Raw genomic sequence first — 17,000 nt, 5'->3', positions numbered from 1 at the left:
ATGGACATGAACCTGGGCAAAGTCCGGGAGATGATGAGGGACAGGGAGGCCTGGCGTGCTGCAGTCCATGGGGTCACAAAGAGTTGGACATGACTTGGCAACTGGCCAACAACAAAAAAGGCCAGGGAGCAGGGCAGGGCGAGGAGGGCAGCCACACAACAGAGTCTCCAGGAGAAATACTCTCTCTGCATGAAGGTCCTTCCGGCCCCTTGTGAGAGCTGATCACTGAGCTGCTCCTGTGACCCCTGACTCAGTACCCAGGAATCCAGGTCAGGCTGGACCCAAGTCCCTGCACCACTCCATGGACCAACTGTCCTCCTCTTCCCCACAAGTGCACAGGCTCTGGAAGAGCTGAAGTGGCAATAGGAACTCAGCTGGTCAGCCTGGCAGCTCCCAATGGGTCCAACAAGAGCAACAGCTGGATCTTCAAGGCAGGTTACAATTGATTCCAGACCAGCAGCCCAGATCTTGCTTCCTCCTGGGTTTTCCAGTAGGGAAGGGGCCCCGAGTGCAGTGTAGCTGTGATAGCTCCCTTCTCCCATTTCCACTGTGTCCTCCAAGTATCTGCACCAGCCACCTTCCTGCCCAGAGGATCCTGCGCTCTCATTCTCTGGTGAACTTGTATGCATACATCAATAACTAACCCAAGTGTCCCCACCTCTATGAAATCTTCCCTGACTCCACTTGGCTGAGTTCAGCCACCTGCCTATCACACAGACCCTCTATGCTGCACTGGAACACCTGGGCTCTTTGACTATTCCTCTAAATGGATTGACTAATCCAGAGACAAATATACAAGGGCATGGATGATGGCCCTACCATCTTCTGATACTAATCCAATCACACCACTGCTCACTGGGAGCCCTCTGCACCAGGCACAGCACCTGTTCTCTCACTGCATTTCCTGCCCTCAGAACACTCCACTTACCTCTCCTAAAACTCTTGTGTCTTCGAGGATCATGACCCTTCACGCCCCAGTGCCTTTACACATGCTGTTCTCCCAGCCTAGAGGGCCTTCACACCATCCATCTAAATCCTTAAAAGCCTAGTTTTGTGTGCTTCCTCCTCCAGGAATTATATTTCCAAATCAGACTCCTTCTCTCTGCTCACTGCTATGCTTCAATTGAATGCTTTTGCTTGCACCTGGGTTTGGAGTTAGTTTTATTAGACACAGATTTCTTCAGGTGTCCTTGCCTTTGTGTCCAGAGTAGCCTCATAGGCACTAAACTACTTCCAGAGGCACTGCATTCAGTACGTGATCAGAGATCGATCTTTCTCCTGCTTCTCGTTTATCACATCAGCCTGGAGAGGCACGGAGCAAGGCAACCTCAGGTTGAACCTGGCTCTGCCGCTTACTGGTTCCATGGTCCTGGCCAAGTGAGTTGAATTCTCTGAGTCTTGCCCTCTCCATCTGCAGAGTGGAGCCATGAAAATGCCCCTTGCAGGGTTTTGTCAGAATCAAATAAGAATAAACATCTACTAAATGTTCCACGCAGAGTAACAGACGGATAAAGCCTCACCCTACACACTCCACTACCCTGCCTCTCTCCCCAGGTAAATTTTTTGGGGCGATATTCTCCATAAAAGGCAGCAGATGAAGAGAAACTAATTGCCTGGATCCTTGGAGGCCCAGTCTTAGGGTCATTGATTTAATGAATTAAGGGAGTTTAGGGCCCTCAGTCTCGCTGTTTCTTTCAAGATGAGATTCCATTTCCAAAGGCTCATATATAGATCTTGTTGACCAGTGCCCAGAGGAGAGCAAGATGTTTCCAGGACGTGGAGAATGGAGGAAAAAGCAGGGCAAGAGGAAGTGGAATTAGCAGCTTCCTCCTCTGGTTGCATGTGTCTTTTTAAGGCTGGGGTCTCAATGACCCTCTGGTGTTAGTACACCAAGCTCCTGACCACCCTCAGTGGAGCAATTTCTGCTTGACCTTATATCCTCTGTGAATATCTTTATGTGATGGCAACGTGATGGGCATTTGAGGGGGGGTCTCACAGAGCCCTACAAGAGATTAGCAACCCCTACCCTGTGCTATCCAGGCCTAAAAAAGCAGGTGACTTCAGGAGGTGAAGGGTGAGCATTGGGCCACAGGGTGGCTATTCTTCAGGGTCTGGGTTTCTTTATCTGCCAAAGGAAACTCCATGCTCATAGAGAGGCCAGGGAACCTCAAGTCCCAGAAACAGCAGGGAGCCAGGCAGGGCTAAGACATCTAGTGCTCTGATGGATCTTCTGTTTGCTGAGCTGACCCCACCCCCACTGGAGCCTGCAGGAGGCTGGGCATGGGCCGGAGGGCACCCTTTCTCCACCGCCCCTTGGCACCCAGGCATCTACCTTCAAAAGCAGATGACACCCGAGCACAAGTAACAAAAATGGTGTTTCCTTCTTAGCTTGAGAATGTCAACAGCCTAGGTCCTGGTGAAATCCAGAAAAAAAGAGATGTCCTGGGGCTCGGGGTCAGGAAAAAAGTTAAGGGGGCCCCTTGAAGGTGCCCAGAGACATGCCCAGTCAAGTCAGTTTGAGGATGGGGTGGGACTGAGAACCCCCATGTCCATTTGAGAGTCCAAGAATGGAAGGAATCTGCCCTCCTCGCACTCCCATCTCAGCTGAAGCCAAGGAGGTACCAACACCCTGTGTTCCCAGCTGAAAGACAGCCAATCTGGCCTCATGGGATTCCCTGCTTCAGGACCAACGCTCGAGAGAACCTACAGAGCTGGGTAAGGGCACCAGGTCGGATGCAGGGCTGACCTGGAGACAGTGGCAGCCTGGACAATGAGGCAGGTCAGGAAGATGGCAGCTCTCAGGGCTGGCCGCCCCCATCCCACCCACATGCTGTCCTGTGCCCTGAATGTCTGTGTCCCCCTGAAAACTCACATGCTGAAATCCTAATCCCAAGTGAGGGAATTTGGAGATGGGGTCTTGGGGAGGTGATCAGATCATGATGACAGGGTCCTCTGGCTGGAACCAGTGTTCTTGATAGAAGAGATGCTAGAGAGCCGGCTTCTCTGTCCACCATGCGATGACACAGTGAGAAGGCAGCCGTCTGCACCCCAGGAAGAGAGCCCCCACCAGAATCCCACCATGTGGCTGATCCCCAGCTTCCAGTCTCCAGGACTGTGAGAAATAAGATGCTTGCTGTTTAAGCCACCCAGTCTGTGGTATTTTTGTTAAGTGAGCCCAACAGACTAAGACACTTTAGATGCAGCCCCGAGAAAAGGGCCTGGGGCCTGAGCCCATTGAGGCTCAATTTCTATGACCCACCCAACCAAGGTGAGAGGAGGAAGTTGATGGGAGGCGATCACTGACCCTGAGCCACTGCTATGGCGGGGGGCGGGGAGCACCCTCTTCCTGAAAGGGTGGAGCTCAGATGGACCCCAGCTCTGAACCCCAGCCTGCCACCCCTGGGTGTGACCTTGACCAGCTTTGATGCTGGGGCTCAGTCTCCTCCTTGACGAGGGGGGATGTTGGGAGGATGAAGTGAATAAACCACAGAAAGTGCTGGCTCAGGGCAGGCTCTGTGAGTCTCCCATTATCACTGACTCCCAGGAATAAATGAACAGCAGCCTGTCCATATGGGACGCCCCCCTCATAGCCCATACCCCGCCTTACCTCAGGAGGCTGTGGTTAGCGGGAGCCCACTCCCGAGCGCAGGGCTCCCAGGACCTGCCCTCTCGGCTCTGGCACGTGCCCCCCCCTCCTCAAGTCCGTTAAGTGTCCCCCCAGCCAGTCGGGCAGCCCTCCTGGGCTCTGAGCCCAAGCCCAATGTCCCCACTGGGAATTCCATCTGTGTTCTCTGAAACGAAAATCAGCACCAGTAAAACCCACTTCCTGCCCAGCTGCCAGCGGGAGGAGCTGCCGCCACCATCACGAAGGGTCTCTGTACCCCCAGGGCTCTGCTCGGCTGCCTGGGCCTTGGGTATCTGCGGCCTGAGCCATCTGGCTGCCATGCCCATGGCCTGCCTGGGACTCTGCAGCCCAGTCCAGCCCACAGGCCTGCTGGGATCATCTTCCCAAAGCACAGCAGTCACTGTGCACCTCTTTGGCAGCTCCCCATTCATTGAAGAACTGGGTGCAAACACTCCTGTGGCCAGTCAGGTGCCCGTGACCTCCTGCCCAACCTCTCAGAACTTCTTCACCCGGAAGCCCCCTCATTCCAGCCAGCCTGGAGCCCTTTTTGCTTCTTAAATACATCACGTTTATTTTTCACTGCCTTATATTAATATAGGGCTTCCCTGGAGGCTCAGATGGTAAAGAATCTGCCGGCAATGCAGGAGACCCAAGTTCAAACCCTGGGTCAGGAAGATCCCATGGAGAAAGGAATGGCTACCCACTCCAGCAGCTTGCCTGGGAAATATCATGGACAGAGGGGCCCAGTGGGCCACAGTCCCTGGGGTCACATATTAATATCTGCACACAAGGATCGGCCTTGCAGGGACAACAGGGACGGACTCACTGAGGGCCTGGTCTGTACGTGCCAGACCCCTGCTGCTGCCCACATGCCCCAAAGGCCCACACCGCACCCAATACACACTGCCTTTCCACCCTGCCGTGGCCCTGCACAGAAACCCACAGCCAGGTTCAAACCCCAGCTCTGCTTATGCAAATGACTGAACACACAAAAGGCTGAGCTAGACAGCTGCTTGTAGACATGTGTCTTTGGGCATAACCTTCTTGAGCCTCAGTTTTCCCATCTGGAAAGGTGGGGGATGATAATAACAGCACCACCCACACAGGAGGACTTCCTAAGTCAGTTACATAAAGCCCCCGTGGTGACACATGTCAGTGTTCCCTCCTAAGGCCACAGAGTAAGACAGTGGCAGAGCTAAAATCTGAACCCAGGGCTCCTGGATGCCAGAGCCCACCCCCTTGACAACTGCTCACATGAGGACCAAGTTCCTACCTGTGGGACATCCCTGTACAGAGTGTTTCATGAGTTATCTCCAACTTCTTCATGTTCATTCTACCAAGTAGGACGTAATATTCCTATTTTACAGATGAGCAAAGCAAGGCTCAGAGCAATTAAGGCACACACACAGTCTCCATCTTTTCCTTTTTGACACTCGCTGTAATTTATGATTATTTCTCTCCTTGTCTGTGTGCACATTTTGGCCTGATTCATCATTTCTCCCCAGACCCCAGCACCATGCTCAGCTCGTGACAACAGGTGCTCAGTAAATATCTGTGAAGTGAAATGGCAGAGCCAGGCTTTTGTGGTTTGTGGAGGGGACAGTAAGCTATTCCTCAGATCAAGAAAATGGGGGTGTTCTTGGTGAGCTGCAGCCATGAAATTAAAAGATGCCTGCTCCTTAGAAGAAAAACTATAACCAACCTAGACAGCAGATTATAAAGCAGAGACATTACTTTACCAACAAAGGTCCGTCTAGTCAAGGCTATGGTTTTTCCAGTAGTCATGTATGGATGTGAGAGTTGGACTACAAAGAAAGCTGAGCACTGAACGGATGCTTTTGGACTGTGGTGTTTGAGAAGACTCTTGAGAGTCCCTTGGACTGCAAAGAGATCCAATCAGTTAATCCTAAAGGAAATCAGTCCTGAATATTCATTGGAAGGACTGATGTTGAAGCTGAAGCTCCACTACTTTGGCCACCTGATGTGAAGAACTGACTCACTGGAAAAGCCCATGATGCTGGGAAAGATTGACGGTGGGAGCAGAAGGGCACGACAGAGGATGAGATGGTGGGATGGCATCACCAACAGGATGGACATGAGTTTGGGTAAGCTCCGGGAGTTGGTGATGGACAGGGAGGCCTGGCGTGCTGCAGTCCATGGGGTTGCAAAGAGTCAGACACGACTGAACAACTGAACTGAACTGAATTTGGTGAGCTGATTTGTAAAATAATGCAAAATGGGTCACAGCAGATTCAAAGTCACCTGAAAAGGAGGGAGTATACGTTTATGATTGGCCATGGCCTTTCAGAATATCCACAGGGGAGACATCCTGGCCCCTGGGGAGGCCTATCCAGGCCCAGAAGCACATCCTTCCAGGAAATGAACGCGGCAGGCTGATGACACCACTAACCCTCTCTGTTTTCATTCCAGGCTCCCAAATGACCTGACTACAAATGTTGATTGACTTACAAGCGAACCAATGAACCATGAACTGGACTTTCCAGATAACTTCACTACAGGGAGAGAACAGGCTGATTGTTTTTCCATCCATCCAATATTTCAGCCTGTGCATAGCTTGATCTTGCGTGAGAAATGATTGTTAGTGTTCGGGTTTATACCTCAGACTCTATGAATTTGGTCAATGTAAGTCAGTCTGTCCAGTCCCAGTGAACAAATCGGGTCTAGTTTCAGAACCTGCCAGACAGAACAGCCCCTGGGTGTGTGGGAGGGTTCACTGCGATGAGGCCTTCTCAGCCCACAGCCAGCCTCCCTCCCAGGAGAACCCTAGCACATCCAACAGCTTTCTTGGAACTCTGCTTTCAGTCCTGCCTTAACTGAGACATGGGGACTGTGCCAGGCCCCTCAACAAGATGCCAACCTCTCTCTCCACCCCTATTCTGCCTCTGAAGAAGCTTAAAAGCCTCAGGCAGAGGGATGAGCACTGGTCTGGGAGTCAGGGGCTCTAGGTTCAAATTCTGACTCTGAACCAAGTTGCTGTGGCCCTGAGCAGGTCCCTTGGCCTCCTGGTATTCACATGGCTGTGTGGCAATTTGGATTAGAGGACACCTAAAACCCTGAAGGCTGTAGGGGAAGGAACGGACAGAGAGGATTGGCCTGCAGAGGCTGGGCTGGGAAGGCCATCAGGGAGATGCAGACGTAGGGCTACACTATCAAAAGCAGGCCCTTCTGACTGCAGAGCCCCGGGGAAGTGGTGGAGAACAGGGCCGGCTATATCCATAGCAGCAGCTGCATTTTCCCCTCGCACAATCAGGAACTGAGCTAGTTTGGTAGGGGTGCTGCTAGCTGGTCCCCAGGAATGGGGTTGTGTGCCTGACGAGTGTGTATATGTGTGTGTGCTGGCATGTGAGTGAGTCTCCCAACCTCTCTGAGCCTCAGTCTCCTCTTTCATCGGCCACTGAAAGAGGAGATTCTCATTCATTTAGTTCGTGACTTCATTCATTCAACAGCTAGTCCCTGAACAGCTTTTCTGTGCCTGGGACTAGAGAGACAGAAATGGTTAGGGAGCAGCTCTGGCCCCAACAGAGAGGCTCATAAAAGTCTTCTAACAGTAGGGGGAAATTCCTCTAACTTGCCACATCGGTCGTGCCCACGTGCCATGTAGGATTCAAGGCCGGCTCCTGAGCAAGGCCACACCTGAACTGGGCCCTAAAGGACAGATGGGAGGCTGCAGGGCAGACAGGAATCCTGCCAGAGGAAGCGGCAAGTGCTAAGGTCCTGGGGCACCCATGAAAGAAATGTCTGATGAGACAGAACTTGTATGACACTGAATTAAAGTCACGGTTTCTGCGTCTGTCTCCCGCACCATGTCATGAGACTTTCTGAGGTTAAGGATAACTGGATCACGTCCGTATGCCAGCCCTGAGCAGAGGCGCTGGCACGGAGGAGCCATGTTCCAGGCAAGGTCAGTGGACAGAAGGAGGGAGGTCAGGGCAGGTGGATGACAGGGCAGGTCAGGAGGTGGACAGGCAGGTGCATGAGCCCACAGTCCCTACAGGAAGAGGGGCAGGGCAGTCTGTGGGACCCTACCTCTGGGACCCTGGGAGCCAGGAAGGTGGCTGTGTATTCGGCCAGCGCCACGTCGTTCACCATGTTCTGCGCCATCTGGGAGAGCAGGTGGTTGTCTGCCCCGTGTCTGCGCAGCTCCTGAAGCAGGTGTGTGATCAGGTGGTTCCTCTCCCAGCACTTGTGGACCAGGGAAGCCAGCTTGGCCTGAAAGGGTGGGAGTGAAGACACAGCTGGTGGGTCCATGGATGCTGGGCTCCTATGGGGATGGGGCGGCTGAGCAGGAGGGGTGGGGCACTGGCTCCAGGTTTTGCTTCCCTCAAACTCCAGGTGGCTCAGCCGGTAAAGAGTCTGCCTGCAATAGGGAAGACCCAGGTTCAATCGCTGGGTTGGAAAATCCCCTGGAGAAGGGAATGGCAACCCACTCCAGTATTCTTGCCGGGAGAATGCCATGGACGGAAGAGCCTGGCGGGCTACAGTCCACGGGGTTACAAAGAGTCAGACACGACTGAGCAACTAACACACACACACACACACACACACACACAGACACACACACCCCTGTCTTAGCTCAGCCTCCTTTCGGCCATCCCTCCCTTCACACAGAAGCCAGAGGCAGCTTTGAAAACAACGGGCCACACTACTGCCCATCCCCTTCTGGATGCCTTCTGGATGGGTCTTCAGGCCCTCCAACCAGCCAGCTATGAGACCAAGCTCCTCTCTATCCCGTGACTTGCTCATCTGTACAATGGGCACTGTTGCCACACCAAGACAGAAGGAGACGATACAGACAAAGCACGCACACCGGCCGGCCCAGGCAGGTGCCCACGCATGAAAGGTCGAACCATGCCTCTCCAGCCCCATCACAACGATGACCCTCTTTTTCATGCCTCGTGTTCCAGACACACTGACCCACTCCCCACCCTCGACACCCCAGAACTTCCTCACTACTCCTCTGTGGCTCCGACATTTCCTGAGCCCAGGAAAACCTTGTGCAGATCTGTTCAGAGGCCAGCCTGGGCAGTGCCTCCCTGGGCAGGTCCCCCTCATGCTCAGAACTTGGGTCCCTCTGTGCCCAGGCTCCTGGCTCCTACTGTCCCAGGAGTAAATCTTTACATCTGTGGTTCTGTCTCCTCCATAGCCTGGGGGCTCCTCAAGGGCAAGGCTGACATGCTCCTGGATTCCCTGCACTGTCCTCATTCCATGGCTCTGCACAGGAGAGATCTGTTTCGTGGGTGATGTGAGTGTGTGACCCTCTGGCCATGAAATGACCTCCTGCTTCTGTGCACATTTGGAGGAGCTGTTCCATCGGAGGACATGGTGACCCCTTCCTGCCAGAACTCCCTTCCAAGCCCAGCCCAGAGGGTCTGGGACCCTTGCACATCAGTTTCTAGGCAGTGATGCCCCAGTGCCCAGTACTGCTGGTATACAGCAAATGACGAAAATAACAGAGGAGCAAGAACACCTCCCATTTTCAAGAGCATTACAGTTTGCACTCTACTTTTCCATCAACGCCATATTCACTGAGGGTCAGAAGAAGCTGTGAGAGCAGGCCAAAGGGTATCACTATTATTTCAGAGGGGGTGGGATTCGGCAAAGTCAGTAGGGTCTGGGGGCTCAACTATGTCCTTCTAATTCCCAGCCCAGGGCCCCTTCCGGCCCACCTTGCCTAGAGAGTGGGAAAAATGGACAGTCCCTCCAGGGACTTGGCACTGCCCAAGTCCAAGTGCCATGTGTGAGCTTGCACGTGTCATCTCACCCAAACTACATCTTCAACTAGCATATTGAACCCTATGAATCCATAATGCCTTATCTGGGAATGTGTCCTCAAGAAATGTCTAGATGTATGGAGAAAACTTTTCTAAGGAAAAAAAAGTGCAGCATGGTGCTTATGCGGGATAATGCAAAAGAGACAGGCAGGGAGCAAGAGAGGCAGGGAGCAAGAGAGGCAAGGAGACTGGACAGAGGGATTTGAACACCCGCAGGGTCTGGAGGCTTTATGAACTGCAGTCTCCTGCTTTAGATCTGGTAAGAACGGCAGCTTCAAAGGCTGGTAAAGACCCACGTGGCACAGACATACCTACGCAGGTAGAGTAGGGTCTCAGACACATGTAAAATACACTAAAATAAAATACATGAAGACGCTAGATTCAGAAGGGAACCTGGGGAACCTGGGGTGCTGTGTTTCTCTTTCTTCTTCTTTCCAGTGTTTTTATACAACAGACATGCACTCGTTCCTAATGGGAAAAATATCGGGTTGGCCAAAAAGTTCGCTTGGATTGTTCCATAACATCTTACAGGAAAATCCGAACAAACTTTTTGGCCAATCCAGTACTAGGCTCTCTTTTTCTGTTTTGAAAGAGGTATTTCATGCTGATTTCACACATGTATTACCTTCAAAGGCGTCACAGCCAAATTCACTTCATGGTGCTTTTTCTGAAGTTCATCAAGCTGAAAGAGAACCAAGATTTTTGATAACACTGAGTGGTGGGTTCCACAGCTTGCTGCGTGTACAGGCAAGCTGTGCTCAGAGAGCTTGGCTCTCATCTCTTTTCCCCCAGTAGTTGGTGGCGAGAACACAGGCCTTTCCCATCAGCTGCTCGACCAGAACAGAGGAGGAAGGATTCTCTGAGCACCAGAGTATGAGCTCTGCCACACCGCAGGTGCTGAAACCATTCTATTGCCTCTTCCTTCAGGAAGCAGGGCTTCCTAGGTAGCTCAGTGGTAAAGAAATGGCCTGTCAATGCAGGAGCTGCAGGAGACATGGGTTCTATCACTAGGTCAGGAAGATCCCCTGGGGGAGGAAATGACAACCTATCTGTTATTCTTGCCTGGAAAATCCCACGGACAGAGGAGCCTGGCATGCTATAGTTCATGGGGTTGAAGAGTCTGACATGGCTGAGCATGCAAGCATGCAAACAGAAAGAAAGATTTCCCCATTCCCCATGCAGAGGCTGCCAGAGTTTTTTGGTGCAGTGTCAAACCTATAGGTTTCCTAGACAGATGTCCTGAGTCCTGTGACTTTGTGAAAGTCAAGTCTTTCTGTGCCTCAGTTTTCTCATCTGTAAAGTAGGTGCAATGCTGTTGTTGTTTAGTCACGAAGTCATGTTGCACTCTTTGCGACCCCGTAGACAGTAGCTTGCTAGGCTCCTCTTGTCCATGGGATTCCCCAGGCAAGAATACTGGACTGGGTTGCCATTTCCTTCCTTAGGGCATATTCCTGACTGAGGGATCAAACCAGTGCCTCCTGTGTGACAGGTGGATTCTCTACTACTGTGCCACCTGGGAAGCCCAGGGGTAATATTACTGTCCACCTAATGGGGAAGATTGGATGAGGATTCTATGAATCAATTCCTATAAAGCGCTTAGAACAAGGACTGTTATCTGGCCAACATTCAATGAATATAAACCATTATTATTCTCTGAGGCAGGCACATGTATGAAACCACCTTGGACCGTCCAGCCTAGCCCAGTGCCCAGCTGAATACCACTGAGTGATCCTCACTGATGCTCTGCAGAGTAGAATTGTGCAGCCAAGTCCTGCCTGAAATTCCTGACCTACAAAATCATAAGCTACAATAAGATGGGTGTTCTGGGAATCCTTCTCACTCACTCTCTGATTTTCTCTGTAATCACTACAAGAAAGCTAAATGGATAAAAGTCCTCTTTCCTCTCCCCCAAGCTCTTCTGACCTCTAATACTATTTTCAATCCTGCATACCCATAATCAGAAGCCATATGTGTGTATACACACAGATGAAACTATATCATACAAAATGCTTTACATCTTGTTCTTACAGCTTGCTGTTGTCATTTAATATAAAATCAGGGGTGTCTATTCCACCTTAATACATACAAACCAATCATATTTTTAAAAAATCTTGCATATTATTTAATCATGAGATTGGAACAAAATTATTTAACCAATTCTTTGTTTATGAAAATTTATATTGTTTCTACTTCTTTGCTTTAAAAATAAGACTTTAATGAACATTTCCATATATCTATTTTGGCACACTTCTCTGAATATATCTAAAGATTAAAATGCCAGCTCCAAGCAGACTGTCTTCTATTCAAAATGCACACCATAATATTTGCAGGCTTGGATGAAATCTTCTCTCTACTTCAGTGTAAGAAATAGCATGAATATATTGCTGTGAGCCATTCCCTTCTCTTCCCATGGAGAAGGGAATGGCAACCCATTCCAGTATTCTAGCCTGAAGAATTTCATGGACAGAGCAGCCTAGTGGGCTACAGTCCATGGGGGTCGCAAAGAGTCGGACGCAACTGAGCGACTAACGTGTATACTGGGTCATTTGCAATTAAAAAACAAATGAGAAGTAAAAAGACAACAGAATGGGAGAAAACGCACATCCTATAGTTAATAAGAACCCTGTATCTATAATATATAAAAACTCTAACAACTCAACAGCAAAAAAGAAACTATCCAATTACAAAATTGAGGGAGGGAGGATCTGAATGGACATTTCTCCAAAGAAGACACATGAGTTGCACATAAATACATGAAAAGATGCTCAAGTTATTAGCCATTAAGGAAATGCAAGTCAAAACCACAATGACATAGCACCTCACACCCACTAGGACGATTAGCAACTAAGACAGACAGAAGCAAATGTTGGTAAGAATGTGAAGTTGGGACCTTCATCCATCACTAGTGGGAATGTAAAATGAAGCTATCAGAGACAGATCTGACAGTAACTGTGATTAAAACACTTAATAATTATATTACAAGACTTTCATCAGAGAACTGGAAGCTATCCAAAAGTAACCAAACAGAAATTCAAAGACTCCAAAATACCATACCTGAAATGAAGAACTAAAATAATGAGTTTAACAGCAAATTTGATCACCTAAAGAGTATTATCGGAGAAGGCAATGGCACCCCACTCCAATACTCTTGCCTGGAAAATCCCACGGACGGAGGAGCCTGGTAGGCTGCAGTCCATAGGGTCACGAAGAGTCGGACACGACTGAGTGACTTCACTTTCACTTTTCACTTTCATGCATTGGAGAAGGAAATGGCAACCCACTCCAGTGTTCTTGCCTGGAGAATCCCAGGGACGGGGGAGCCTGGTGGGCTGCTCTCTATGGGGTTGCACAGAGTTGGACACGACTGAAGTGACTTAGCAGCAGCAGCAGCAGCAGCAGCAAAGAGTATTATATAACTGAAAGGTGGATTATAAAGAAATATCCAAACTGAAGCAGAGAAAGACAAAAAAGAATGAAAGCAATTGAAAAAAAAAAGACAAACACATATTGGATATGGTAAAAAAAAAAAAAAAAGTTCTAACGTGTATAATTGGAGCTATATTTTTCACACATCAGTGACAGACAGGACAAAAACGTCAGCTTACCTCCCACATTGGTTGAGGGCACAATCAAAAATATCCCCCCGTGAATGGCTTTGACTGTGGAAGTGGGTGCCAGCATTTTATGGAAAGCAAATTTGCCATATGTATTTAGGATGAGCACTATTTCTTCTCTTTGAACCAGTAATCCCACTTCTCTGAACTACTGTAAAAAAAAATGATACATGTGCTAAGTTGCTTCAGTTGTGTCCAACTCTCTGCAACCCAATGGACCTTAACCCACCAGGCTCCTCTGTCCAACAGATTCTCCAGTCAAGAATACTGGAGTGAGTTGCCATGCCCCTTTCCAGGGAATCTTCCCAACTCAGGGATTGAACCCATGTCTCTTAGGTCTCCCACACTGGCAGGTAGGTTCTTTACCATTAGTGCCACCTGGGAAGCCCCCTTTTCCTTATAAACATACTTGAATATGTAAGAAACTCCCCCCGACCCCCTACTTCATTTTCTTTAAACATTACACCCGTTTGAAGGATCTCAGTTCCCTGATCAGGGAAGGAACCTGGGTCCCCTAAAAATGATTTATAAATTAATGGAAATATCTATAGATCCAACAGTAGGGGAACAGAAATCACAAACACCCTATAGATTACTGCACAGTCCAAAAAATAAAGGACAAAAAGGCTATGAAGCAATATGGATAGAGGACATAAAACTCCACGTATAGTGTATTCGATTATACAAAGAATGCATTAAAAGGAGTCAGAAATCACATCAAAATGTTGATAGTATATTTTCATTCATCAGTTTGTAAAAAAAAATATAAAGTGTGATATGATTCAGGGTAACCAGTTGTGGGCAAACAATTGCACTCATTCCTGGTGAGAGTATAAATGACATAACCATTTTGGAGGGCTATTTGCCATTATTGATCAAAGTCAATATAGCCTTTGACACAGTAATTCTTTCACTAAGATTTTAGCTTTTGCATATGTTGCAGAAACATACTCTAAGATAGATGTATAAAAATGCTTGTAGAACAAAGTAACAGAAACAATTTAGATTTCCTTAAACAAAGATTCCATTAAGGAGGTTATGGTTTGGCCTCTGGAAAAATTATATGCAAGAGTTTAAAATACTGTAGTTCAATTTGCATGTATTGATTTGAAAATATCACCAAGATTTTTTATTAAATCATAATATCAAGATACAGAATATTTCTGTATGGTATGATTTCAGTACATGAAAACTCAGCAGTGGCCACAGGACTGGAAAAGGTCAGTTTTCATTCCATCCCAAAGAAAGGCAATGCCAAAGAATGTTCAAATTACCACACAATTGCACTCATCTCACACACTAGCAAAGTAGAGCTCAAAATTCTCCAAGCCAGGCTTCAACAGTTCGTGAACTGTGAACTTCCATATATTCAAGCTGGATTTAGAAAAGGCTGAGGAACCAGAGATCAAATTGCCAACATCCACTGGATCATCCAAAAAGCAAGAAAGTTCCACAAAAACATCTACTTCTGTTTTATTGATTATGCCAAAGCCTTTGACTGTGTGGATCACAACAAACTGTGGAAAATTCTTCAAGAGATGGGAATACAAGACCACCAGACCTGCCTCTTGAGAAATCTGTATGCAGGTCAGGAAGCAACAGTTAGAAATGGACATGGAACAACAGACTGGTTCCAAATTGGGAAAGGAGTACGTCAAGCTGTATATTGTCACCCTTATTTAACTTATATGCAGAATACATCATGAGAAACGCTGGGCTGGAGGAAGCACAAGCTGGAATCAAGACTGCCAGGAGATATATCAATAACCACAGATATGCAGATAACACCACCCTTAAGGCAGAAAGTGAAGAGGAACTAAAAAGCCTCTTGATGAAAGTGAAGAGGAGAGTGAAAAAGTTGGCTTAAAGCTCAACATTCAGAAAACAAAGATCATGGCATCCGGTCCCATCACTTCATGGGAAATAGATGGGGATACAGTGAAAGCAGTGGCAGACTCTTTTTTGGGGGGGGGCTCCAAAATCACTGCAGATGGTAACTGCAGCCATGAAATTAAAAGACGCTTACTCCTTGGAAGAAAAGGTATGATCAACCTAGATCGTATATTCAAAAGCAGAGACATTATTTTGCCGACTAAGGTCCGTCTAGTCAAGGCTATGGTTTTCCAGAAGTCATGTATGGATGTGAGAGTTGGACTGTGAAGAAGGCTGAGCGCTGAAGAATTGATGCTTTTGAACTGTGGTGTTGGAGAAGACTCTTGAGAGTCCCTTGGCCTGCAAGGAGATCCAACCAGTCCATTCTGAAGGAGATCAGCCCTGGGTGTTCTTTGGAAGGAATGATGGTAAAGCTGAAACTCCAGTACTTTGGCCACCTCATGCCAAGAGTTGACTCATTGGAAAAGACTCTGATGCTGGGAGGGATTGAGGGCAGGAGGAGAAGGGGACGACAGAGGATGAGATGGATGGATGGCATCACGGACTCGATGGAGGTGAGTCTGAGTGAACTCCGGGAGTTGGTGATGGACAGGGAGGCCTGGCATGCTGTGATTCATGGGGTTGCAAAGAGTCAGACACGACTGAGAGACTGAACTGAACTGATGCAGATGACACCACCCTTATGGCAGAAAGCAAAGAACTAAAGAGCCTCTTGATGAAAGTGAAAGAGGAGAGTGAAAAAGTTGGATTAAAACTCAACATTCAGAAAACTAAGATCATGGCATCTGGTCCCATCACTTCATGGCAAATAGATGGGGAAACAGTGGAAACAGTGACAGACTTTATTATTTTGGGCTCCAAAATCACTGCAGATGGTGACTGCAGCCATGAAATTAAAAGACGCTAGCTCCTTGGAAGAAAAGTTATGACCAACCTAGACAGCATATTAAAAAGCAGAGATATTACTTTGCCAACAAAGGTCCGTCTAGTCAAAGCTATGGTTTTTGCAGTAGTCATGTATGGAAGTGAGAGTTGGACTATAAAGAAAAGCTGAGTGCCGAAGAATTGATGCTTTTGAACTGTGGTGTTGGAGAAGATTCTTGAGAGTCCCTTGGACTGCAAGAAGATCCAACCAGTCCATCCTAAAGGAAATCAGTCCTGAATATTCACTGGACAGGCTGATGCCGAAGCTGAAACTCCAATATTTTGGCCACCTCATGCGAAGAGCTGACTCATTGGAAAACACCCTGATGCTAGGAAAGATTGAAGGTGGGAGGAGAAGGGGATGACAGAAGATGGGATGGTTGGATGGCATCATTGACTCAATGGACATGAGTTTGAGTAGGCTCTGGGAGTTGGTGACAGACAGGGTGGCCTGGTGTGCTACAGTCCATAGGGTCGCAAAGAGTCAGACATGACTGAGCAACTGAACTGAACTGAACTGAACTGAGGCACACAAATAAGTACTGAAATGTGGGTACATAGGATTGAAAAAATAGAAGTCAGAGAGGTTGGGGTTGAGGGGGAGAAAGGACCATATTGTTCTGCCTTTTTAAAATATTGAGATAATTTTAGGTTTATATACAGTTTTTTCCCTTTTTTATTTTTCTTAATGGAGGATAATTGCTTTACAATATTGTGTTGGCTTCTGTTATGTACAATTTAAAAAAAATAATAATAATACAGAGAGATCTCTTGCATATTTTGCCTGCTTTCCTCTAACAGGGAGGAAAGTTTTCTGTAAAACTATAGTATATTACAAGCAGGTATTGATGTGGATACAATGTACCATTCTTTTTTAAAATTTATTTTATTGAAGTATAGTTGATTTGGGGTTTCTGTTGTACAGCAAAGTGACTGTTACACCTATGCTGCTGCTGCTGCTGCTGCTGCTAAGTCGCTTCAGTCGTGTCTGACTCTGTGAGACCCCATAGACGGCAGCCCACCAGGCTGCCCTGTCCCTGAGATTCTCCAGGCAAGAACACTGGAGCGGGTTGCCATTTCCTTCTCCAATGCATGAAAGTGAGAAGTGAAAGTGAAGTCGCTCAGCCATGCCCAACTCTTTGCGACCCCATG

General features: G+C 48.1%; 1 protein-coding gene across 1 annotated transcript in view; it reads right to left on the bottom strand.

The window, feature by feature from the left end:
* C6H4orf50 (chromosome 6 C4orf50 homolog) overlaps positions 1 to 17,000 on the bottom strand; it is a 65,144-nt gene that overhangs the window by 9,831 nt on the left and 38,313 nt on the right. The window contains 2 exon segments of the mRNA XM_042251634.1: positions 7,673 to 7,855; positions 10,043 to 10,099. Coding sequence (XP_042107568.1) covers positions 7,673 to 7,855; positions 10,043 to 10,099 — 240 coding nt within the window.

Source organism: Ovis aries, chromosome 6 (genome assembly GCF_016772045.2).
Source record: "Ovis aries strain OAR_USU_Benz2616 breed Rambouillet chromosome 6, ARS-UI_Ramb_v3.0, whole genome shotgun sequence".
Classification (NCBI taxonomy): domain Eukaryota; kingdom Metazoa; phylum Chordata; class Mammalia; order Artiodactyla; family Bovidae; genus Ovis; species Ovis aries.
The sequence above is the reverse complement of the archived record's forward strand: the minus strand, read 5'-3'. Positions and strand labels throughout refer to the sequence as shown.